This window comes from Octopus bimaculoides, chromosome 5 (assembly GCF_046866305.1).
Source record: "Octopus bimaculoides isolate indiv1 chromosome 5, ASM4686630v1, whole genome shotgun sequence".
Lineage (NCBI taxonomy): Eukaryota > Metazoa > Mollusca > Cephalopoda > Octopoda > Octopodidae > Octopus > Octopus bimaculoides.
The window spans coordinates 64,012,241-64,038,938 of NC_142932.1; the positions used below are offsets into that span (position 1 = coordinate 64,012,241).

The following is a 26,698-nucleotide window of genomic DNA, read 5'->3' on the forward strand; positions in this document are numbered from 1 at the left end:
TAGTTTAAAGTTCTTCATTTGGTATTGATAAGGAAATTCTTACCCTCAAGGCATCTATCTCCAAATGCTTGTTCTGGAAACATGGCTCTTAAATAGACAATGTTTGAAACAGCGATTGCAAGCAATTTTTTGACAAATAATGCAGATTGTTGCTCACTCACTTGCTCATTTGGAAACATAGAGGTCCACTGAAATATCAAAATCCAATAAATAGTTAAATAATCAAACATATCTGAATGGCAATAATGATGATGATAATTACATTCAGCAGTGAAAGCAACAATGACAAAAATGGCAGTAGTTGTTGTTAGAAGTGATAGTTGAACCGCTAAGTGACAGGGACATAAACACACCAGCATTGGTTGTCAAGCAATGCTAGGGGGACAAACACAGACACACAAACACACATACATATACATATATACATATACATATATACATATACATATATATGACAGGCTTCTTTCAGTTTCCGTCTACCAAATCCACTCACAAGGCTTTGGTCGGCCCGAGGCTATAGTAGAAGACACTTGCCCAAGGTGCCACGCAGTGGGACTGAACCCGGAACCATGTGGTTGGTAAGCAAGCTACTTACCACACAGCCACTCCTGTGAAGAACATGTTACATGAAGCATTTGATTGTATGTTAGCACAAAAGTTATTTATATGTGTAATTTACAAAGCACCATTATTTAAAACTTTCCTTCTCTCACACATTCCAGCAAGATATTAATCTTTCTCTAAAATCAGTTTTAATATATTTATATAAGCAATGGACCACCTGAGCCTAATATGTCCACAGAGATTGATTGGTGTAATATCCAACATGGAACTTAACAATCTAAGCAGAACCACCATTAGTTTAAGCTTCTTTTACAGGGTAAGAAAACACAAAAACATCAACCAGATTATGGTTGTAAGATAACAGCTTCAATCATGACCTCAAGACAGCTCCAGAACCTGGCATATACATTTTTCACTGTACACCATGGGATTACAATCATGGGAATTTGGATGCCAGAAATTGGGGCTGGTGAAGTTATAGAAATTCTGACAACCACTATGGTTCATTCTGGAGGTAATGGCAATACATATAGCCTTCCAGCAGCAACCCTCTCAACCAGAGATTGATCACAGTCTCCAGCAACTTCACATAGCCATCTTTTCCAATATTCAGATGGCTTCCTGTCCTCTATGTCAGCTAACATCTCTCAACTACAGCTTTAACCCTTATGCTCTTCAACACCGTTGACTGTTCCCCAATACATCAAGCTGTTTCTGAAAGAAAGAGTCATACTTTTTAACTTGTGATGAGTTGTGGAAACAGGTGAAGAATAAATAAGATTATCTCTCTATATTTCTTTAATATCATAGCTTTTCGATACAAGCAAATCCACCAATCACATCAAAATACTAGAATTGTAGCTTATATATCCAAGAGTAATGACAAAAGTTTAGTCAAATAATACAAAGAATGAGGAAGAAACAGAAAGGAATGATGGTAGTAGGAGAGAAAGAGGTGTAAATGTAATTTAAGCATACGTAAGTGTAAACAAATTTTTTCATATGATGATTCAGCATTAACACGAGAGAACTTTTAACCTCCAAGCATTATTCAAAATTAGAATCATTTTCTGGAAATCAGTGTGAAGGACAGTTTTGATGTTCATCTCTGTCAAGTAGGTTGTTACCAGAATGGAAATGTGAACTGATAAATTGTCCTGGTGCACATACCCTGACCTTTTCTACAAAGTACTCTTTGTTGACTGGCTGACCAGCAGGAACTCAGTGGATGATGCCCTTGTGGCTGAAAAAGGGGATCATCATGAACTTCCTGGTAGACTTGCTTTGCTTGGCTTCCTGTATCAGCAAAAAAACGGATGCTCAGTTCATACAAGTTAGTCCATAAGCAGTCTGGAGCATTTCATAAGTTTCTGTATCATTTTTGCCCAGTTTAACACAAAATTTTGACATAACAAGCTTCCAAAATGTCTTCACATCCCAACTGTATTCTGAAAACTAGTCAGTTGTAACAAGCAGTCTTTAGTAGGCTGTTACAGCCACAGCCTTCAATCCAGACTAACAAAAGTTGGCAGGTCAGATTATTAGATGTTTAATAATGGTGTACAAAAATTACAATAATCTAGGGCAGTTATAAGTGTCTCAACTTAAAAGTATCAAAACTTCTGGAATGTACCTTGTATGAGGGTGGGCTGAAAAGTTGATAGGATGACTATGAAAGAGTGATGTGAGAGCTGTGAAATGTTGCATGCATTAATTTCAACTCTTCTTGTGAATAACTGCATTGTTGTTTCTTTCCAGCTAAACTGACATCTGACTGTTTAAAGAGCACTTTAAAAGTGACTAGTAGTGACTTCTCTTGAAAATCGACAACACTTGGCATTGTGGTGTTATCATGTACTTTCAGAAAAAGGGTTTAGTCTCCAAGGACATTCATGCTGACATAGTTGCTACATTAGGGGATGACACTAGCTTTATCAACAGTGCAAAAGAAAGTAGCTGAATTTCAGAGGGGAAGGGAGAATTTGGGAGATGACCCAACATCTGGATGCCCTGCAACTGCTGCCCCTGAGGAAAACATTGATTGTGTTCATTACATGGTGATTGATTGTGTTCATTACATGGTGATTGATGACAGGTGATTGACTATAAATCAAATAGCCAATGCTATTAACATATCCCATGAGAGAACTGAGAATATTCTGCACAATGAACTTGGCATGATGAAGATTTCTGCTCAGTGGTTGCCATGTCTTCTGACACCTGATTAAAAGCACATCAGGCTAATCACAACATAGGAAAATCTGACATTGACTCAGGCAAATCCAGCTGGTTTCCTTGAACATTTCCTAACCAAGGATGAGTGGTGGGGTTCATCACTTTAAGTCAGAGACAGAGATAATCTACACAGTTGAAATACCCCTCTTCACCTGCCCCAAGGAAGGCCAAGGCCATGTTTTCCTGGGCTAAAAAAGGTAGTAACGTTGTCCTAATCAGGACTGCCACTTTACGTTGGCAAATAGATTTTACTCTATTTTGGCTAATTTAAATATGTTGTTTATGTATTTGTGCTTTGTTTCAAATATGATATGCTAATGAAATTACAGGAACACATTCAATGAGGGATAGATATTATGTGAAATAAGGGTTCATTCAGCAAACTAATTTATACATATTTTAGCAATGCTGGAATATTGCTAAAATGATACTGAATCTATGTATCATCGTCATCATCACCATCATTCAACACCTGTTTTCCATGCTGACATGAGTGGGATTTAATGGGAGTTGGCAAGGCGAAGAGGTGCACCAGGTTTCACTGTCTGTTTTGGTGTGGTTTCTATATCTAGATGCCTTCCCTAATGCCAACCACTTTAAAGAGTGTACTGGGTGTTTTTTACATGGCACTAGCACCAGTGTTTTTTTATGTGGAACCAGCACCAACAGAGCCACTAAGTACCTTGCAAAATAAAAAACACTCAGCTGGGAATGAGGAGGAGTATTGAGTGGAAAGTGGTTTGTGCCAGTTGAGAGATTAAAGATATAGAGAAACAGAGATGAGTCTTGCTGTAGAATTTCTGCTTACACCCTTCCTACATATTGAGCAGGCCATCTTCCTGAAGGGATTAGGGTCCTGTCTATTTTCTTCCTAACTAGGACCTTGGTCTTTCCTATGTTAATTTTAAGGCCCTTCCAAGTTTCTTTTCTAGTTATGTTGCAGATTCTGCTATGAAAGCAAGATCATCAGCATATAGTAGTTCCCATGGGTTTCCAGTCTTAAATTCCTCTGTTATGGTCTGTATTGCTTTTAAAGCCCTTTCATCTATACCTAGCTTTCTCAGAGACTACCATATCGCAGAGTGAGATAATCTGTTGAAAGCTTTCTCCTGATTGGCAAATTCCAAGTACAATGGTTTATTCTTAGCTAAATACTTCTCTTGCAGGGATCTATGAAAATAGTATCAGTAGTGCAAAACCAAACTGTATATTATCTAATCTAATGTATGTATGTATATATATATATATATATATATATATATATCTATATATATATTGCGTTCCCCCCCCCCCCGTTTCTCTATCTATACATTTCTTCTCTTCCATATCTCTGTACTGTCTTAAATTCATGATTATTTATGTATTTCTGTCCTCTACCTCACCCAAGTTATCCCTCCCTTTAAAAATTACGATTTAACTCTCATTTCTGTTACCGATTTAAATTCATGACTATTTGTGTATTTCCTTCCTCTACCTCACCCAAGTTATCGCCTTCCCTCCCACCTTCTTGAAGTTATGCTCTTTAGCCCAAACCTGCCTGAAATTTTGTCTGTCCTCCCTTTAAAAATTACGATTTAACTCTCATTTCTGTTACCGATTTAAGCATTTAATCTCACGGTTTAAATACTGCTGTGTCTCATTCAACTTTGTTTCTAAGTACCCAAGAAACCTTACCAGCGTGATGTACTGCTGCCTGTTCCTCTCTCTCCCCCTCTCTCTCTGAATCACTACTTTCCTTCCCCCACTTCCTCTTCGACTTGTACGTGTCCCCACTCCACCTTCCAATCTTCATCCCAATTTGTATTGGAATTTCTATGCTGATAGAACCCAAGAAGAAGCTCACGAAATTCTCAGTACGCCCGCCCTCCCACCCCCTCCACCAGTACCGGAAGTTTAGATCATCTTCCATCCTTAGCTGTCTCCCGCGAACACTGCTAGTGACCTTATAACTTCCCTCCCCTCTTATCGACCTTATAGCGCATAAAGATTGGGTAGTATATGAAGGTTGTAGGTATTGTTTTGTTTTATGAATTCTGCCAAATGCAAGCTTTCTTTTCAGGTACACGACACTGCTTTCCCCCATCCCAGGGTCAGGATTGGCACTCTCAACGTTGACACACTGAAAGGTAGGACTGGTGAGATTGTTGAGATGCTTGAACGGCGACGCGTAGATCTGTGCTGCATCCAGGAAGTACCATGGAGAGGAGGTTCTGCGAGGTTCCTCACAGGCAAAGAACACAGGTACAAGATTTTCTGGGCAGGGAACACTGACGGGGTCAGGAGCGTAGGAATACTTCTAGCAGAGAAATGTATTGATAAGGTAATCGAGGTAGTTAGAGCATGTGACAGAGTACTTAAGATTAGACTAGTGCTTCATCATAGATTAGCTACTCAACCGGGGCTCTCGGATGGGCTGAAAGACCAATTCTATGACACCCTCTTGCAAACTACCTCGTTGACGAGTGACAGGGACCTTCTCTTTGTGGCTGGAGACTTTAATGGTCATGTCGGACGTCGTGCTGGAGGCTTCCATGGCATACATGGAGGCTATGGCTTCGGTTCCAGCAACGAGGAGGGAACCAGACTGCTGGAGTTCTGTGATGCAACCGATCTTATGGTCTGCAATACCAACTTCAGGAAACCTGCCTGTCACCTAGTCACCTACAGATCTGGCAGACACTCTAGCCAAATCAACTACATCCTCGCCAGAAATAGGGAAAGAAGGCAGCTTATAAATGCCAAAATCTTCCCTGGCAAAGAATGTACCCCACAACATAGATTAGTAGTTAGTAGGGATCAAGGCAAAATGGGTGCCCAGAAGTAGACCGGCTTGGAAGAGAAGGGTGTGGAAGCTTACAGACCCTGCAAATGGACAGAGACTTAGAGACAAGTTACTTGAAGCTCTTGACAAAATAGAAGGGGATATAGCGTCATACAATGTGGAAGACAATTGGAAATTTCTGCGGAACAACCTGCTGAGAGCCACCGACCAGATCTGTGGCTGGGGTAAAGTCTCTTCTCGACCGAAAATAACGTGGTGGTGGAACAAGGAGGTAGACAGGGTTATTAGACAAAAGAAACAGGCTTGGAACGACTGGAAGAACGGTGGTAGCAGGGAACTGTACCAATATGCCAGAAGGGAAGCTAGGCGACAGGTTTATTTAGCCAGAGGGGAAGCAGATAAGAAAAGATTTGCCAATGTTCTGCGCCGTGAGGACCAAAGACTTGAGGTATTTTGTGTTGCAAGACAGTGTAGGAGAGAGAATATTGACATCGTAGGAGAGAAATGTGTCCGCATCGATGATGGTACGCTTGCACTAAATGAGGCTGCAAAGAAAGAGGTCTGGAGATGCCACTATGATAGATTGCTTAATAAAGAGAATGAATGGGAGAAAGAGAGTCTGCCGTATGTTGACCCAACAGAGGGACCAGCTATCCGAGTTGACAGTACCATGGTAGATAAAACAATTATGAGTATGAAGACAGGGAAAGCCCCCGGCCCATCAGGAATCACTGCAGAGATGCTCAAAATATCTGGCAGTATCGGCTATAGCCTAGTCACCCGTATTACGAACCAGGTGATACACGAAGGAGTCATACCCAATGACTGGTGTAGCAGCATCATAGTCAACTGCTACAAAGGTAAAGGTGACGCTTTAGATACAAATAATTACAGAGGTATCAAGCTTTTAGATCAGGTAATGAAAGTCACAGAGAGGGTCATAGCTCAACTGCTTAGGGAGTGAGTCAATTTAGATGAGATGCAGTTTGGGTTCGTGCCAGAGAAAAGCACCACTGATGCTATATTTCTGGTAAGACAGCTTCAGGAGAAATACCTAGCTAAGGATAAACCTCTGTACCTGGCTTTTGTTGATATGGAGAAAGCCTTTGACAGGGTCCCCCGATCTCTCATCAGGTGGTCAATGAGGAAACTAGGGATAGAAGAATGGTTAGTGAGAGCTGTGCGAGCCATGTACAGAGACGCTGTCAGTAAGGTGAGGGTTGGCAATGAGTACAGTGAAGAATTCCGGGTGGAAGTAGGGGTCCACCAAGGTTCTGTCCTCAGCCTCCTCCTATTTATCATAGTCCTCCAGGCTATAACAGAGGAATTCAAGACAGGATGCCCCTGGGAGCTCCTCTATGCTGATGACCTTGCACTAATTGCTGAGTCACTATCAGAACTAGAGAAGTTTCAGGTGTAAAAGCAAGGACTAGAATCGAAGGACCTTAGAGTCGACCTAGCTAAAACCAAAGTCCTAAGAAGTAGGAAGGCAGACAAAACACAAACCCCTTCGGGTAGATGGCCCTGCTTGATCTGTAGAAAAGGAGTGGGTAGTAACTCTATAAGATGCACCAAGTGCAAGCTATGGACACATAAGAGGTGCAGCAATATCAAAGGAAGGTTAACTAGGAAGTTAGTTTTTGTATGTAGCAGATGTTCCGGAGCTATAAATACTGTGAATGTGCAGAAAACAACTTCTGCCACATTCCAGGAAGAAAAACTAGAAGTGGTTGATAGCTTCCGCTATCTTGGTGACCAAATTAGCAGTCCAGGTGGGTGCGCTGAAAGCGTAGCAGCTAGAATTAGAATAGCCTGAGCAAAGTTCAGAGAGCTCTTACCTCTGCTGGCGACAAAGGGTCTCTCATTGTATGACGCATGTGTACAAACAGCCATGCTTCATGGCAGTGAAACATGGGCCATGACTGCTGAGGACATGCGTAGGCTCGCAAGGAATGAAGCCAGTATGCTCCAATGGATGTGTAATGTCAGTGTGCATACTAGACAGAGTATAAATACCTTGAGAGAAAAGTTGAACTTACGAAGCATCAGTTGTGGTGTACAAGAGAGATGATTGCGCTGGTATGGTCATGTAACGAGGATGGATGAGGATAGCTGTGTGAAAAAGTGCTACACCTTAGCAGTTGAGGGAACCTGCGGAAGAGGTAGGCCCAGGAAGACCTGGGATGAGGTGGCGAGGCACGACCTTCGAACATTGGGCCTCACCGAGGCGATGACTTCTGACCAAGACCTTTGGAAATATGCTGTGCGTGAGAAGACCCGGCAAGCCAAGTGAGACCTAAATCTATGGCCTCAAACTCCACTTGCGAAGACCTGTTGAGGCAAGTGAAATTGAAATCGAGTTAAGTTGGACACTAAACTCCACTTGCAAAGACCTGTTGAGGCAAGTGAAATCGAAATCGAGTTAAATTCGACGACTGGCACCCATTAGACACGAAACGCAGGTTGCGAAGACTTATTGGGCCAAGCGAAATCGAAATCATGATGGCACCTGTGCCCAGCGTCGCCTTTCTGGCACTTGTGCCCGCAGCATGTATATGAACCTTCGAGTGGGATCGTTGCTGGTGCCCCTGGACTGGCTCTTGTGCGGGCGACACATGAAATTTTTTGAGCGAGATCGTTGCCTGTGCCCTTGGACTAGCTCTTGTGCGGGTGACACATGAAATTTTTCGAGCAAGATCATTGCCAGTGCCCCTAGACTGGCTCTTGCGTGGGGCCGTCTTAGGATTTTCGAGCGAGATCGTTGCCGGTGCCCCTGTACTGGCTCATGTGCAGGTGACACATGAAATGCACCATTTTAGGCGTGGCCATTTCCAGTGCCGCCTGGCTGGCCTTCGTGAGATTTTCGAGCGAGATTGTTGCCAGTGCCCCTGGATTGGCTCTTGTGCGGGTGGCACATAAATTGCACCGTTTTGAGCGTAGCCGTTGCCAGTACTGCCTGACTGGCCTTTGTGCGGGTGACACGTAAAAGCACCCACTACACTCTCTGAGTGGTTGGCATTAGGAAGGGCATCCAGCTGTAGAAACTCTGCCAAATCAGATTGGAGCCTGGTGTAGCCATCTGGTTTCACCAGTACTCAGTTAAATCGTCCACCCATGCTAGTATGGAAAGTAGACGTTAAACGAAGATGATGATGATGATGATATATATATGTATATATATATATATATATATATATATATATATATATATATAACTGAAAATGAAAAGGAGAGTGGAGATTTATTCACATCCAAATCTTTTTATTTAAAAAGTTTTCTACAGCATATATAACAACAAGCAACATCTTACTATAATGGGCATTATGTCCATTTGTCTGTCTGTTACTTCTTTTCAGTCAAACAGCTGGACCAATGGTCATGATGCCTTTCGGGATTATGAAAGAGGTAATCAGGAAAGATTTTAGAGAAAAAAAATGTGAAAAAGTATTATTATTTAGTGGATATTGAGTTTTGTATTAATAAATCCCCTTTGATTTCTTTTCTTAAAATTCCGGCGACAAGGATTAACTCTGGATTCTCCCCCCGCCCATATAGTTCATGAATTTAGAGGGTTTAGATTTTCAATGCTATCTCTTTATTTCCCATCGTAGATGGGCAGATTTGCTATTATGTCCGCCTGCCTATTGGTCTCTTTGTTTGTTCCCTCTTCACAGCCAGACAGCTGGACCAATGGTTATGATATTTTTCAGGATTACAAATATGGTTGTCAGGAAGGTTTTTAGCATTACAAAACCAGAAAGTATGCTTACTTCATGGATACTGATTTTTGAATTGATAAAACACCTTTGCATTTTTATTTAAAATTCATTGACCATGTATAACTCTAAATTTTCAGTGTATTGTTTGTGGCCCCCATCGTAGATATGAAGGGGGTTGCAAGGATGGTTGATAGCAAAAATAAAGTGAGAAAAGTGTGTGTCAGTATATAAAGTGTGTGGCTATTTAGTGGTTATTGAAGTGTGTCAGTCTCGAGCAGGATTCAAAACGGCTAATTGAAGTGGCTGTTGTTTACATCTCAGTTTTGTTGATCAAAATAACCCATGGTACCAGAACATCCAGACATTATTCGTATAGACCAATGAGAGGTAAGTTGTACTTTAATTTTTTGCAACCTTAAAGATTCCTCTCGCGCATTCACAGAAAACAAGGCACAGGGCTAGACTTTAAATCGTGTAAGTATATTTTTACCCACGCCAATGTTTACACACAGCCATTTATACGTCACTATGAGTAGAGAAACGGACTCCAGTAATGTGAAAATGAGTGTTAACCAAACAGAAAATATCATCTACAAAGAAGTTTTGCAATTATATTGATATTATCGAAAGGAAATATGATTCATAATTTAAATAAGGAAATTTGTGAACTTTGAATGTATAAGAGTATAAACAAATATAAAATAGTATAAACAACTAAAATAAAAGTATATCTAAATAACATTTTTTCTTAATAGTTTTTATGTAGTGGTCAAAGGAAACTCTGGCTTTTGTTAGGAATAGTCCACATAACCATTCATGATACAGAGGCCGGTAGCCTATTTCAGTTCGGGAGTGAATCTTCATCACGTCACTTAGTCGCAAACACATATCCTTCTAAACTTTTTTGGTAATACCTATTTTGATGCTTTCCTTTAATTTTTTACACTGATGGGAATGGTAATACATAACTATTTTAATTATTATTATTATAATTAATGTTTTTTCTTACATGTTTATATTGCCATTTGAACTTTTAACATCTCTTCTCCATTTTCATAATTGTTAGTAGTGTTTTATATAAGACACATGTCTATAATGAACTTTTTACTTGTTATTTTCATATTTTAATTGGTTGCTTTAGCAGGCTATCATTTTGATATATGAATATTTATTAGAAATAATTCTTTTTGAACTCCCCCAAAAGTTTGAATTGTTCTACATGAACTTATTCTTTCTCACACATATATACACATATATATATATACAGATGTAAAAAAACATCAACTTATACAACCTACATATATAAACAAAAACACACACACACACATATATATATACATACATACATATATATATATATATATATATATATATATATATATAGACTGTATGACGCATGCGTACGAACAACCATGCTACATGGCAGTGAAACATGGGCTGTAACTGCTGAGGACATACGTAAGCTCGCAAGGAATGAAGCCAGTATGCTCCGTTGGATGTGTAATGTCAATGTGAATACCCGTCAGAGTGTAAGTATCTTGAGAGAAAGGCTGAACATTAGAAGCATCAGTTGTGGCGTGCAAGAGAGACGATTGCGCTGGTATGGACATGTGGTGAGAATGGAGGAGGATAGCTGCGTGAAAAAGTGCCACACCCTAACAGTTGAGGGAACCCGTGGAAGAGGTAGGCCCAGGAAGACCTGGGCTGAGGTGGTGAGGCAAGACCTTCGTACATTGGGCCTCACCGAGGCGATGACTACGGACCGAGACCTTTGGAAATGGGCTGTGCGTGAGAAGACCCGGCAAGCCAAGTAAGATCGTTGCCAGTGCCCCTGGACTGGTTCTTGTGCGGGTGGCACATGAGATGCACCATTTTGAGCGTGGCCGTTGCCAGTACCGCCTGACTGGCTCCTGTAGGATTTTCGAGCGAGATCGTTGCCAGTGCCCCTGGACTGGCTTGTGCGGGTGGCACATAAAAGACACCATTTCGAGCGTGGCCGTTTTCGTGCGGGTGACACGTAAAAGCACCCACTACACTCTCTGAGTGGTTGGCGTTAGGAAGGGCATCCAGCTGTAGAAACTCTGCCAAATCAGACTGGAGCCTGGTGTTGCCATCCGGTTTCACCAGTCCTCAGTCAAATCGTCCAACCCATGCTAGCATGGAAAGCGGACGTTAAACGATGATGATGATGATGATGATGATGATGATGATGATGATATATATATTCGACTAATGAGAATACTATTTTGGACTAATACGTATATGTTGATTGGTGTGTTGAAGTGTTGAGCAGAGTGCTGGCACAGTTTGGGCTACTCGGTGTCATCTACAGTTGGGGTATATTTCTGTTGGACCTACGTCAGGAACTCTACAGTGTTAGTTGACATAATAATAATAATTTCTTAAGTAACTAGAAGACGAATTTGGCATTAATATTTATTTTGTACAATGGTCGTTTTGACCCATTCTGTTACTGTCTTATGGGTGTGACTCTATTCAACAGGTTTTGTTGCATCCATTTTTCAGTCTGGAGCTCATCAGGTACATCCATACATAAAGTTGGGTCTTGCTAAAGATCCTGAGATCACTAGAGACCATATTGTTATATACTAGTCTGGTTAGCAAGACACAGGATATGTTGCAAGTAGGATGGGTCAAAACAACTGTTGTACAAAATAAAGATTAATACCAAATCCATCTTCTGGTTACTTAAGAAATTATATATATATATATATATATATATATATATATATATATATATATATAAAAAGGATGAATGAATTATCCTTTGTTTACAGTTAACATGGAAAATTGAATAAACAGTTACCAGGGTAGCAAAATTCATGCAAGTAACAAGGATGTAGTGACCTATTCAAAGGTAGAAACTCCGGGTTAATGTGCAGTAATTTGTATAGTATAAGTAAATAAATGGAGTTAAAGCAGATGTTATTCAAATTTTTTTACTTTCGAAATATGTTTTGAAGACAACATTGGTTTTATTCCAAAGGAATAAACAGTGTAAAATAATGTAATCTTCTCATCAGGAAAGAAAGAGAACTAATCTCAACAACAAGTATTTATAACAATTTTTCATGACTGCATAAATGATAAACAGAATGCTATTAAGTATTCTTGAAATAACCTTTAGTAGATCTGACGTCAAAGGTAGACCATAGGAAGAGAAGGGGTAAAGAGATAATAAGAAGAGAACAAATAAAGGAGAAAAATAGAGGGATATGTTGGCTGAAAATATGTTAAAAGGCTTGAAAGTAAATTTCTCTATTGAAGTAGAGTGCAAGGTGAACTAAATGTTCGAAACATATGTCGAAAGTAAAAGAATTTGAAAAACATCTGTGTTTAACTCCATTTATTTACTTATTATATATAGTCACTTATCGTTCCGGCAGACACTCTAGCCAAATCGACTACATCCTCGCCAGAAATAAGGAGCTTATAAATGCCAAAACCTTCCCTGGCAAAGAATGTATCCCTCAACACAGGTTAGTAGTTAGCGACTTCGAAATCAAGGCAAAAAGAATGCCCAGATGTAGACCGGCTTGGAGGGGAAGGGTCTGGAAGCTTAAAGATCCTGCATATGGACAGAGATTTAGGGACATACTACTCGAAGCATTTGACGAAATAGAAGGGGATATAGCATCATATAACGTAGAAGACAACTGGAGGTTTCTACGGGACAACTTGTTGAGAGCCACCGATCAGATCTGTGGCTGGTGTAAAGTCCCCTCCCGACCCAAAGTAACGTTGTGGTGGAACAATGTGGTTGACAAGGCTATTAGACAAAAGAAACAGGCTTGGAAGGACTGGCAGAATGGAGGTAGCAGGGAATTGTATCAGACTGCCAGAAGGGAAGCTAGGAGACAGGTTTACTTAGCCAGAGGGGAAGGAGATAAGAAAAAGTTTGCCAATGTTCTGTGCCGTGAGGACCAAAGAATTGAAGTATTTCGTGTTGCAAGACAGAGTGTGAGAGGGAATCGTGACGTCGTAGGAGAGAAATAAGTTTGCATAGATGATGGTACACTTGCACTGAATGAGGCTGCAAAGAAAGAGGTTTGGAGACACCACTACGAAAGATTGCTCAATAAAGAGAATGAATGTGAGAAAGAGAGTCTGCCAAATGTCGACCCAACAGAAGGACCAGCTATCCGAGTTGACAGTACCATGGTAGATAAAGCAATTATGAGTATGAAGACAGGGAAAGCCCCCAGCCCATCAGGAATGACTGCAGAGATGCTCAAAATATCTGGCAGTGCCAGCTATAGCCTAGTCACCCGTATTGCGAACCAGGTGATACACGAAGGAGTCATACCCAATGACTGGTGTAGCAGCACCATAGTCAACTGCTACAAAGGTAAAGGTGATGCTTTAGATACAAATAATTACAGAGGCATCAAGCTGTTAGATCAGGTAATGAAAGTCACGGAGAGGGTCATAGCCAAACTAAATAGGGAGCGAATCAATTTAGATGAGATGTAGTTTGGGTTCGTGCCAAGGAAAAGCACCACTGATGCTATATTTCTGGTAAGACAGCTGCAGGAGAAATACCTAGCTAAGGATAAACCTCTGTACCTGGCTTTCGTTGACATGGAGAAAGCCTTTGACAGGGTCCCCCGATCCCTTATCTGGTGGTCAATGAGGAAACTTGGGATAGAAGAATGGTTAGTGAGAGCTGTGCGAGCCATGTATAGAGATGCTGTCAATAAGGTGAGGGTTGGAAATGAGTACAGAGTACAGAGGAGAAGTTTCAGGTGTGGAAGCAGGGACTAAAATCGAAGGGCCTTAGAGTAAACATAGCTAAAGCCAAAGTCCTAATAAGTAGGAAGGTAGATAAAACACAAACCCCTTCAGGTAGATGGCCCTGTTCAATATGTAGAAAAGGTGTAGGTAGTAACTCTATAAGATGTACCCAGTGCAAGCTATGGACACATAAGAGGTGCAGCAACATCAAAGGCAGGTTAATTAGGAAGTTAGTTTTTGTATGTGACAGATGTTCAGGTGCAATAAACACTGTAAACAAACAGGAAACAACTTCTGTCTCATTCCAGGGAGAAAAACTAGAGGTAGTTGATAGCTTCCGCTATCTGGGTAACCAAGTTAGTAGTGGGGGAGGGTGCGCTGAAAGTGTAGCTGCTAGAATAAGAGTAGCCTGGGCAAAGTTCAGAGAGCTCTTACCTCTGCTGGCGACAAAGGACTCTCACTCCAAGTAAAAGGCAGACTGTATGACGCATGTGTACGAACAGCCATGCTACATGGCAGTGAAACATGGGCTGTGACTGCTGAGGACATGCGTAAGCTCGCAAGGAATGAAGCCAGTATGCTCTGATGGATGAGTAATGTCAGTGGGCATACCCGACAGAGTGTAAGTATCTTGAGAGAAAAGTTGAACATAAGAAGCATCAGCTGTGGTGTGCAAGAGAGACAATTGCGCTGGTATGGACATGTGGCGAGAATGGACGAGGATAGCTGCGTGAAAAAGTGCTACACCCTAACAGTTGCGGGAACCCGTGGAAGAGGTAGGCCCAGGAAGACCTGGGCTGAGGTGGTGAGGCAAGACCTTCGAACATTGGGCCTCACCGAGGCGATGACTTCTGACCGAGACCTTTGGAAATATGCTGTGCGTGAGAAGACCCGGCAAGCCAAGTGAGACCTAAATCCAAGGCCTCTGCCAGGGGTGTAGCCAGCCCACTTATGTGTACCTTTCCTTCTTTGGACACTAAACTCCACTTGCGAAGACCTGTTGAGGCAAGTGAAATCAAAACCGAACTAAATTCGACAACTGGCACCCATGCCAACGTCGTCTCTTTCATTGGACACAAAACTCAGCTTGCAAAGACTTATTGGGGCAAGCGAAAGCGAAATCGTTGCCAATGCCCCTGGACTGGCTCTTGTGCGGGTGGCACATAAAATACACCATTTGAACGTGGCCGTTGCCAGTACCGCCTGACTGGCCTTGTGCAGGTGGCACGTAAAAGCACCCACTACACTCTCTGAGCTCTGAGTGGTTGGCGTTAGGAAGGGCATCCAGCTGTAGAAACTCTGCCAAATCAGATTGGAGCCTGGTGTAGCCATCCAGTTTCACCAGTCCTCAGTCAAATCATCCAACCCATGCTAGCATGGAAAGCAGACGTTAAACGATGATGATGATGACACACACACACACACATATATTTACATACAGAGAGGGAGAGAGAGAGAGAATAAGGTAATTATGTAGATAAACATTAAATATATTAAATATAATAGGGTATGAAATACAAAATATGTATATATGTATACATGCAAAATGAGAGAAAGCAAATGGTGGAGACTTCAAGATGATCAATTTTTAAGTGCAAGTATACAGATATCGATATTAATAGGTCCAACTTACACAGAGTACAAATGGCAGAGAAAATTAAAAGGGTGGATGAAAGGTGTTAAAGTCCAACACCCGCTTCTGGGGGTTTGGAGATCCATAATAATGCTGGTAGATGTAGTTCACCACAATATGTGGCTGTAATGGATGCAATCAATATTGGATAAGACAAGCATGTATTAGACAACTTTGAAAAAGATTTACTTCATATGATAAAAGACATTACGTTCTCTAATAAAACTAATTCTTTCCAAAAGGACATATCTAGAATTATATCTAAAATAAGGAGTTAACCACACCTACATGTCTTTTATGACAAAACTGGAAATATATATTCCATCCCCATGCCAACCTTATATCAAAGGAACTTAACGCAAATTATAAACATGCACTTAAGGATGTTAACAACATCCACTTAAGCTCATCACTGATCTAAGCTTACTAAACAGAAATGAACCATATATACCTAAATCCCCCACCACTTCACCCTGAAAGACCACAAACCACTAAATCAGACTTGGATTGAATCAGTAAATGCATTATCGACCAAATTCTACCCCTAGTTAGGACTAAGATTTGGAATTGTACTGGTAATGTCATTACTTTGTTCCACTCTCTTCCTGATAAACAACACACACATTTCCTTCAATTTGACATCTCTAATTATTTTTCTTCAATATCACCAATACTCTTAAATAAAACCTTAATCTTCACTTGAACGTATGCATCTATTTCTTGATCTGACATTGATATCATCCTGGCTGCTAGGAGAACTCTAATTCACTTTGAGGATAATTACTGGACCCACAATTCATCTACCAATTTCATCAATATAACCATGGGCTCATCTTACTCAGCCCAGGTTACTGACCTAGTGGCCTATTTCTTCTTTCCCAAATTAAATAATACTTCCCTAACCTCTCCAGATGACTCTACAGTGATGATGCACTCTTTACAGCAACTGGGTTATCTCAACCTTCTACGGAATGCACCAAGAAAGCCCTACATTAACTTTTTTTTAAACTATAACCTAAGTGTCACATTCAAAAATTACTCTGGAGTTAAATACAAATCTATATCACCCTTTCCATAAACCCAATCAGTATACCAACCTCCAATCAAATCACCCTAAACTTACCTTAATAATATAGTCACAGGTACTTCTATCAGTTCTCCAACTTATCAGCTAATGAAGAAATTTTTAACAACCATGTCCTGTATTATAATCAGGCTCTCCAGATAAGTGGCTTCCATGAAAATATCTCCTATATCTCTAATACTAAGCTTAAAACAAAAATTGCACATCCCTTTCCTAATACTAACCCCAAATCCACAGATCTTTCTTCCACTCAACATCTATCAACTCTCAAAAAAAACCTCATACACATAGCACTTGACAGCCCCACTGGCCACCTCGAGCCTATAATAACTATAAACCTTCCTGTCTTGATCCACCCACATTCTCTAAACATTCTAAGGGCAGGAAGCGGGGGATCCTATGATTTGCACCACCTTTCTCTCTCCAACTTAAATCTTTACCCAAACTTTTCTTTAAAACCCTAAACTTTTACTTCCCATCACAGCATAAATACGACCCTATGTTTCATAAATCATCTGTTTGAGATCCACAATCACCTCCTCTAACAGATGCAAACTATAACACCAATCCTTGGAACCTGAAATTTGTCCCACTGTACCTCACCTTAACCCATCTAGTGGCAATAATACAACCCTCAGTAACTCTCCTCAGCTAAATAATAACAGACTCACAGCATCTTCCCACAATACTACCCATGTGAGCACATATACTAGCAATGATACTCCCTCCTAATGGTGACTGGACAATTTGCTGTAGGACAATTGGCCAGAGGACTATTCACCATAAGACAATTTTCCGTATGGATATTTCACTGCAAGCACATTTTGCCATACAGCTTAGAAACTTGAAATTGCATTGTTAATTGAATAAGGTAGATAAAGGAATAGTATTTACAGCAGTCATTTTCAGTAATTGCTGAAATGATAATTTGAAAACGTAAAGATCGTTTAAATTTGAAACTGTATTGTTAATTACTGAAATGAGAATTTAAAAGCAGAAAGGTTGTTTAACCCTTTCATTACCGCATTTATTTTGAGATGCTCTGTGTTTCTTTCAATTAATTTTAAATATAACAAAGAATTTAGTAAATTAACTTAGTTATCATTAAGCTAATGTTAAGAACATAAATTGTGACTAAGGTTTGGTGGAAGATTTTGATTCAAAACTTATGAAAACAAGACATTTGTACTACAGAGCCAGAGGTGGTTTCAGCCAGATTGGTAACAAAAGGGTTAAATTTGAAACTGCATCATTAATTACTGAAATGAGAATTTAAAAGTAGAAAGGCTGTTTAACATTTATTTAAAAATAACAAGCTTACCTTGAAAATTCAAAGCAAAAGGCTTGTTTTGAGAGGTTACCTCAACCGTTTATACATTCTTTTTCTTTTAGTTGAACCTTAAACCCTTACGGTGCCGTACACTATTAAAAGCAGCAGAGGTTGCGATAAGCTCATAGATGACTCTAACTTTATTTGTAGGCAAGAAAGAAAACATGGAGGCAAAGTCTATTGGAAGTGTGTTGATACAAACTGTAAAGCAAGAGTTTATACAAAACTGAATAGTGAAGTGATTTGTATTTGTAAAATTGTAAGTGAACATATACATCTATCTAATCCTAGCCAACCAAAAATGCAAGAAGCAATAACAAATATGAAAGAAAATGCACTTAAATCCCAGTTAGCTTCAAGATCTTTGATTGGTGCTACATGTAGGGAATTAGAGGATGATGCCATCAACTTCAAATTTATCAAGAAACATTAGAAGATGGAGACAAAAGGAATAAAAGGTCCCTACTAAACCTAGATCAAGAATCAGCTTTGTAATTCCTGAAGAATTTACATGTTTCCAAAACAGAGAAAGATTTTTATTCTACAATAGTGGGATGGAAGACGAAAACAGAATGTTGATTTTTGGTATGAATGCAGGGTTGCATGATCTAGAAATACATAAGAATTGGGTATGCGATGGAACATTTAAGGTTTGTACTGAATAAGACTCTTAAGACATACAATGAGTATTTTCAAAAGGTTAAAGGTTTGCTCACGTCCCTAAAACCTGAAAATCTAATGATTAGTTTTGAACAAGCTAGTTTTCAAAGTTTTTCTGACAATTTTCCATCTGCAAATGTAACAGGCTATTTTTTTTTTCATTTCTGTAAAATTGTTTACAGAAAGGTGACAGATATTGGGCTTAAGGTGTGATATCAAACTGATTGTGCATTTATAGAGCTTGTGGATGACAATGACCTGCCACAAGAACTTGTGGCATATTTTGAAATGCATTATATTAGTGAAGAGAGAGGCAGGGGAGTTTGTAGAGTTCCTCTTACTTTTCCTATCGGTCTTTGGAATTTGTATGAAAGAACCCTAAATCAACTGACTAACACTGACAATGGAGTTGAAGGTCTCCATAATGCGATGCAAGCATCCGTTACAAATATCATCCAAATTTATGGAAACTTATCAATGTCTTGAGAAATGAAGAATCTCTTTCTAGAAAGAAGGTAAACAATGCAGGAAGAGGAGAAACCGCAACCAAGAAAAAATACAAAGATATTTATAAGCACATACTAAGCATTGTCAGAGGTTACTATCAAAATCAAAAACATTATTTGCATGCAATTTCAATGAACTTACATGATTTTTAGCTTCACTATTTAAATAAAGTGTATGACCTTCATTATTTTTATTTTTTATCCTTCTCTTCTTATGCTTTACTACAAAGGTCTTTGTGGCAAAATATCTGTATGGTGAATAGTCCTAGATCCCTTCCTAATCCAGTACTGATACTGGATATACTTCCAGTTCTTCTTTACTAATAATGGACCATAGGAACCTGACCTCCCTAGCAGTAAGCTCTAACTGCAGAGCAGGTAGGAAAATTTGCAATTATTGGGTATCTCAATTCTGCCCTCTTAGAAGTTTCTGTCTGTGTGAAAATGTAGTCTACAAATGCTGTGTTATAACACCAGGCTCCCATCAAACAAGGGTCTATATTGGTGGCATTGTTGATTTCAAGTGTTGCTACTGTACACACATGAACTCTTTCTCCAATTCAAATTCTAAATTATCTACCTCCTCAGCAACTTATATATACAACCTCAAATCACAAAATGTTCCCTATACCCTATCCTGGTCCATTGTGAGGGAATCGCTAACCATCCTTCACCACCACAACCCCTCATTACTTAATAGATTCTCACATGTAATACTCTCTTGTAAACACATGTTCTACTCATCATTTGTTCATCTTATTAAATCTATGTAATCCTATAATTATCCTTAATTAAAATTAACCTTAAGGTACAAGGTCAACCTAGCAACTTACAATCTCAACTAATACCACCCTTCTTATTAAACTATTCCCTCTCATTGTTACCTTTGCAATTCCTCTAATCTATCACATCCAACTCAGTCATAGCCTTCCCCTCCAACCTACATTCATTATTCTAACCACTGCTATCTTGGCCACCAACTAACCCCCCCACTATATCCACCTCCCTCTATCTTCACTTATACCTTAGTAATCTCCCTATACTATTGAACTAGACACTTTTCCTCCCTCAAATAATTGCCATTCCTTTTCTCATTATCTTAACTTCCAATAATTCTATAGCTATTATCCCTAAACTTTGATACCTAGACACAAACCCAACACAACTGACTACCATTCAAATATTATCAATCCTACACCTATTCATCTCCCAACTCTCCACCTCCCTTAGTATCCTCATTATTAACCCCTCACACTTCTTGAACTATCTCTTCTCCTCTCACCATTCCCTGTCTTAATATCCCCTCCCCCATAACCTCCCCCTACCTTCCTACTTCTCCACATTTAACCATTCCATCTTTGAATTTCTCTGCATTAAGATCTTCTCTACCCAGATGACAGAGGCTTCGCTTATCCAATTATGGCTGCATATTCTGGTGAACTACATCTACCAATGTTGTTATGGCTCTCTGAGCCCCCAGAAACAGCTGGACTTATAATACCGTTCTTCCACCTCTTCAGTTTTCTTCATCATTTGTACTCTGTGAAGTTGGATCTATTAATATACATATTTATATATTTATACTTAAAAACTGATCATCTGAAAGTCTCCACCTTTTGATTTCTCGTTTTATATGTATACATAGAGGAGCTGGACAAAATAATGGAAACACCTTAAAATTTCAAACAAATTCATTTTAATATAGGGTAGGACCACATTTGGCAGTAATTACAGTTTCAATTCTACGAAGTATGGACTCGTACAAAGTTTGAATTATTTCCAAAGGAATTTTTGTCCATTCTTCGGCTAAAACAGTCTCCAGTTCTTGTAGTGATGATGGTGGAAGATATCAATTTGTTACTTGTTTTTCTAAAATGCACCATAAATGTTCAATAATATTGAGATCTGGGGACTGTGATGGCCAGACAAGATGTTCAACTTCACTAGAATGTTCCTTGTGCTATTCAGTAACAATTTTCGCTGTGTGAATTGGTGCATTATCATCCTGAAAGATTGCATTTCCCTCTGGAAACAGTTCTACAACCATAGGATGAATTTGATCGGATAAAATACTTAAATACTCTTCACTATTAATTCTGCCATGAAGGGAAACCATTGGGCTGGTGTATTTCCAAGATATAGCCCCCCACCAATCATCACAGATCCTCCTTCATGTTTAACAGTTGGAAGAAGGCAGTCTAGGTCAAATGCTTCTTTTGGCTGTCTCCACATGTATACTTGGCCGAAAGCATGACTTATACAAGAAAACAACATACTTCCACTGCTCCAGAGACCAATTCTGTAGGTTTTTACTCCACTCTAAACGCTTTGCAACGTTTGTTTTTGAAAGTAGTGGTTTTCTGATTGCAGCCCTCCCGTGAAATCTGGCTTTGTGCAGCTCCTGGCGAACAATTTTTGTGGAAACTGGGTTCTCGAGGTGGTCATTAAGTCTGCACTAATTTTGGGAGCTGTATTTTTGTGATCTTTTCTAACAATTAGCGTAAGAGTCTGATGGTCCCTATCTGAAAGTTTTGGTTTTCTTCCGGAGTTTTGTTTCGACGAGGAGGTTTTTCCCCTCTTTCTCAAAGGCTGTCATTACTTTCGAGACAGTACTTCTTGATACACCAAACATTTTAGCTGTTTTCGTTACACTAGCACCTGCCATACGAGCACCAACAATTGGACCGCTTTGAAAGTCCAATAGATCTGTCATTTTAATTACCTTTTTCTGATGATATCTGAAAAGAAACAGTAATTTTAGCAAAACATTAAGCAACACTATTAATAAATGAAAAAACATAAAAATAAACAAGCTTTTGACAGTTTTATAGATTATTTTTTGTTTTTTCATTTATTAATAGTGTTGCTTAATGTTTTGCTAAAATTACTGCTTCTTTCACAGCTTTATAGATATTTCAAAATGGTGATGCTAGGTGTTTTCATTATTTTGCCCAACCCCTGTATATCCATATTTTGTATTTCATCCCCTAACTATTATATTTAATATATTTAATGTATCTAATTTGATCTCTCTTATAGCCATTCTTTACCTCGTGGAATCGATCACCTGTAAAGATATTGGAGTTTAAGTTTGAATCCCAGTGTCTTCTATACTGGGAATCTCTGGATCTCATTTGCAGACTATATATATATATACTGCAACATCTTGTAAGTCCATTTAACGATGTGGGGACTAATATTTGTTTACATAGGTTCTGAACAGTGTACACTTTTGCATGCTTGTTATGTCTGCTTACCCTCCCTGCCACCACCATTTTAATTTAAACATACATAAACTGTTTCCCTGGCAACTCATATACTGCTCCTGTGTTATGGATAGGGGTGTATATTTTGCTTACTCTTCTCTCTGTTTACCCACCATTTTAATCTAAACGCACATGAACTGTTCCCTGGCAACTCATATACTCTTTCTGTGCTGTGGGTAGGAGCATCTATTTTGCTTTGCACTATATACCTGTATGCAAGTGCTTGTGTGTGAGCTGTATACATCTAAAGGTACCACATATATAAATATTTAGACATATAATACTTAAACCGTCCTGTGTAGCCATCCTATCTTCTTTTCCTGGTCAACGTACATGCCCTACTTTCATACTCTCTTCATCTCTTCCTTCTTGACTCTTGCTCAGTATGTAACTGAGGAAATTGCAAAGCTCTATGCTAGCTAGCAAGTGTGTGCAGATTGTCTTTTCAGGTGACGACAAAAGTTCCACAATGACTGCCTTCCAACTGCCACTCCTAAGTATACAATCTGAAGGCCACTACCATCAATGTTGGCATAATGAAAGGAAGGAGTGGTGAGATTATTGAAATGCTGGAGTGACACCATGATGACATGTGGTCTGCAAGAAGTAAGATGGAGGGGAGCCTTAGCTAAATTCCTCACTGGTAAGAGACAAAGGTTCAAATTTTTCTGAGTAGGCAGGAGTGATGAAGTGGGTGGTGTAGGCACACTGTTAGCAGAAATGTGGGTAAATAAGGTAATTAAAGTAGTCAGAGTATGTGATAGGCTAATTAAGCTGAGACTTATAGATAAGTTAACAGTTACATTTATCTCTGACTATGCTCCTCCGTTTGGCTGCTGAGCAGAACAACCAATCGTACGAGGCGCTTTTGCAGACTACTTCAATGACAAATGACAGACTTGGTTATTGTGGTTGGTGGCTTCAATGGACATGTTGGGCAGCATCCCCATAGATTCTGTGGAGTGCATAGTAGATATGGTTTTGGCCCTAGGAATGAGGAGGGAATAAGACTGCTGGAATTTTGTGATGCAAATGATCTCATGACCTGCAACACTAACTTCAGAAAACCAGCCAGCCACCTAATCACTTATCAGTCTGGGAGCACATAAGCCAGATTGATTACATCAAAATCAGGCAACAAGATAGAGAGATGCTTGCTAATGCAAAGTCTTTCCCAGGTGAAGGGTAACCTAGGTTACTAGTTAGTGACTTCAGAATTAGAGCTAAAAAGACTTGGAGAAATAAACTGTTCAGGAAAAGATTATGGAAGCTCCAATACCCAGCAAGCAGAAAGAAATTTAGAGATATTCTAGTGGAAGTTTCTGACAAAAGAAAGGAAGAGTTGGGGATATATAGCTTAGAGGACTGTTATGATGTGGGTATACATGTCTGGTGTAAAATAGTATTATACAAATAGTTGGTTATGGTTATCTAAAAATAACCTATCACAGAAATATATGTCAACACAAAATGCACTCCATACTACTTCGATGTAGGTACAATACTCAGTATTCACTGTTCAACTACCAACTGTGCCAAACTAACACCGTCAACTACTCCACTGACAGTTCACTCAGTTCTTATTTATTGTAATCAGTTAGTCTACCTTCTCCAAATGACATCGTCCCTTTTTCAGAATTTAACTCTGCCCAGAGCTTAATATCTTTTGTGTTTAGGGTCTATTTCAAGTACTTCTGTTCATTTTCTTTTTTTTCATACTTGAACATGTAGTTTCCACAGTTTGTTTAGGTTTTGGTACATCGAATGTATCATAAAAGACTTCGAATTTCATTTCTTGAGACTGTTTCCTCAGTAGACCTTTTTTTATGTTGACTTATATGTCTATTATATTTGGAGTTGCAACCTTTTACCAAAAATAACACTTTCCCAATCTGTTTAGTAATCACTCTGCCGTTCCACGTTTCTTTACCGTTTTAATACACATTTTAAAGAAAACATTGTCACCAATTTTGAAAACTTTTGCATTATATTTGTTGTCTGATATTTTTCTTTTGTTTTACCTCGTAACTTGTTGAACACTGACCTAATCTTCATAGCAAACATTAATTGTGCAGGTGACATTCCAGATGGGGTATTGGGATTTGGTGTCACTTGATATACACTCAAAAACTGTGAAAGTGCTAGGTCATCCATAATTTTATTGTTCACTTTCTTTAAAGCTCTCTTAAATGTATCACCAAAAAGCTTTGCTTGTCTATTTGGTCTAGAATGATATGGCAAAGTGGTCACATGTTTCACAGAGAATATTTTACAGAGCCTTTTGAACTCATCTGCAGTAAACTGAGTTCGATTGTCAAACAAAATGGTATCAGGAATTCCATATCTGGTGAACAATTCGTGTAAAAAACTTACTGTAACCAAGAATGTCAGTTTTTTTACACTTATGTACTTCAGGCCACGCAAAATCAACGTGCAGTCTAGACCATAAGATATCTGTTTTTGGCCACAGTTGCCATGTTGTGGTAGGTGATTTTGCTGCTAGAGCACAGCCTCTGCATGCTTTCACTAGTTCTTCAATCTCTCAGTTCATTCTTGGCCAATACACATAGCTTCTCATCAATGATTTCGTTGTTGAAATCTCTGGGTGATGAATGTGAAATACTTTCAGTATTCGTTTCTGTAGTGCGGTCAGCAACCTCTCTTTGTGCATACATTAGTACATTGTCACAAATTGAGAACAGGTTTGAATTTGTGTTGCATTAGCCAAAACGCATATTTATATTTCTTTTTCCAGCACTCAGAATTCCTTTCATCTTTTAATAAATTCATCATTTTCCATTTTTAGCTTGATTTCTTCTAATGTATTATGAAACATTACATAAAATATTTTTAATTTCTTTTTCTGTTTGCAATACTTCAATCACAGTATCCTCAAACAGTTCAGTATTTTTTGCATCAATGTTGATAAACCCTAATTTCTTAGATGGTATAAACTCTATCTTAAAATAGTAATGTAGTTATATAGTACTCCAGCATTGCAACCTATTAGCAGCATGGGTAGGGATTCCCTTCTTTGACCCATATATAGATAATAATGGACAATGGTCAGTCTGTAATCAAAAACTTCTGCATAAGAATATATGAAATTTTTTTATAGCAAAAATAATCACGAAAGCCTCTTTTTCAATTTGGCTGTAATTTTTCTCTGCTGATAGCAAAGAATGTGAAACATTGGCCATGCCCTTCATGTTACCATCCTCATATTTATGTAGGATTATTGCTATTTATGTACCATCCTCATCTTTATGTAGAATTATTCAAACTGGCATCTGAAGCTAATACAATCTCCAATGCAGAATCAAAATGTGCTAAATACAAATCTGTTAATATCTTTCTAGTTCTGTCAAATGCCTTCTGACAATTTCCAGACTAATTCCACTTTACATCTTTTTTTAGTGAATTATTTAGTGGAGCTCTTACCTTGTGAATATTTGGTATATAAATCTTATAAGTCCCAAAAAAGCTTATAAGGTAGATATATTTGTTGGAGGGGGAATATTCTTAATTGCATCTTCCCTTGATGGATCTGGTTGACGACCGTTCTTATCAATAATTTGTCTAAGAACTTAATTTTAGGCAAGAAAAATTCACATTTCTCCTCACCCAGTTTGAAATCGTAATCTCTTATTTTTTTCAAAAACATTGTACATGCTTGACATGCTGATCACAAGATTAACATTTAATTAATATATCATCCAGGTAGGCCATCGCAAAGTTACACTCTGCGGGTATTGCATCCATCACTTGTTGGAATATAGCCGGAGTAACTTTTATGCCAAACAGGAGCCAGATAAATTTGTACAGACCTTTTATGGGTATTAATTGTTAGCAGTTTAGTATATCCATCTTTCACTTGTATTTGTAAGTAAGCATCAGAAAGATCTAATTTCGAGAACATTTTCCACTGTTTAGATTTGAGAAGATTTGCTCTGATCTAGGCAATTGGTAGTTGTCTATATTATATTAAAAATGAAGTTCAATCTTGCTTGCTTGCAATGTTACACAGCCAAACTGGCATGTAATGGGAAAATACTATGAATTAAGTTTCACCTGAAATGTGAATACAAACAGAATGAAACAAGTTTCGCATAAATCAGACTAGTGGTTCTTGAGATATCAGGGATTTGGGGGAATAGATACCCA

At 38.9% G+C, this 26,698-nt stretch overlaps 1 protein-coding gene across 1 annotated transcript in view; it reads right to left on the reverse strand.

Moving 5' to 3' along the window:
- Nucleotides 1–26,698, reverse strand: part of LOC106869597 (HORMA domain-containing protein 1) — a 660,018-nt gene that overhangs the window by 499,783 nt on the left and 133,537 nt on the right. The window contains exon 3 of the mRNA XM_089352345.1: nt 44–188. Coding sequence (XP_089208471.1) covers nt 44–188 — 145 coding nt within the window. The remainder of the gene's footprint in view (nt 1–43; nt 189–26,698) is intronic.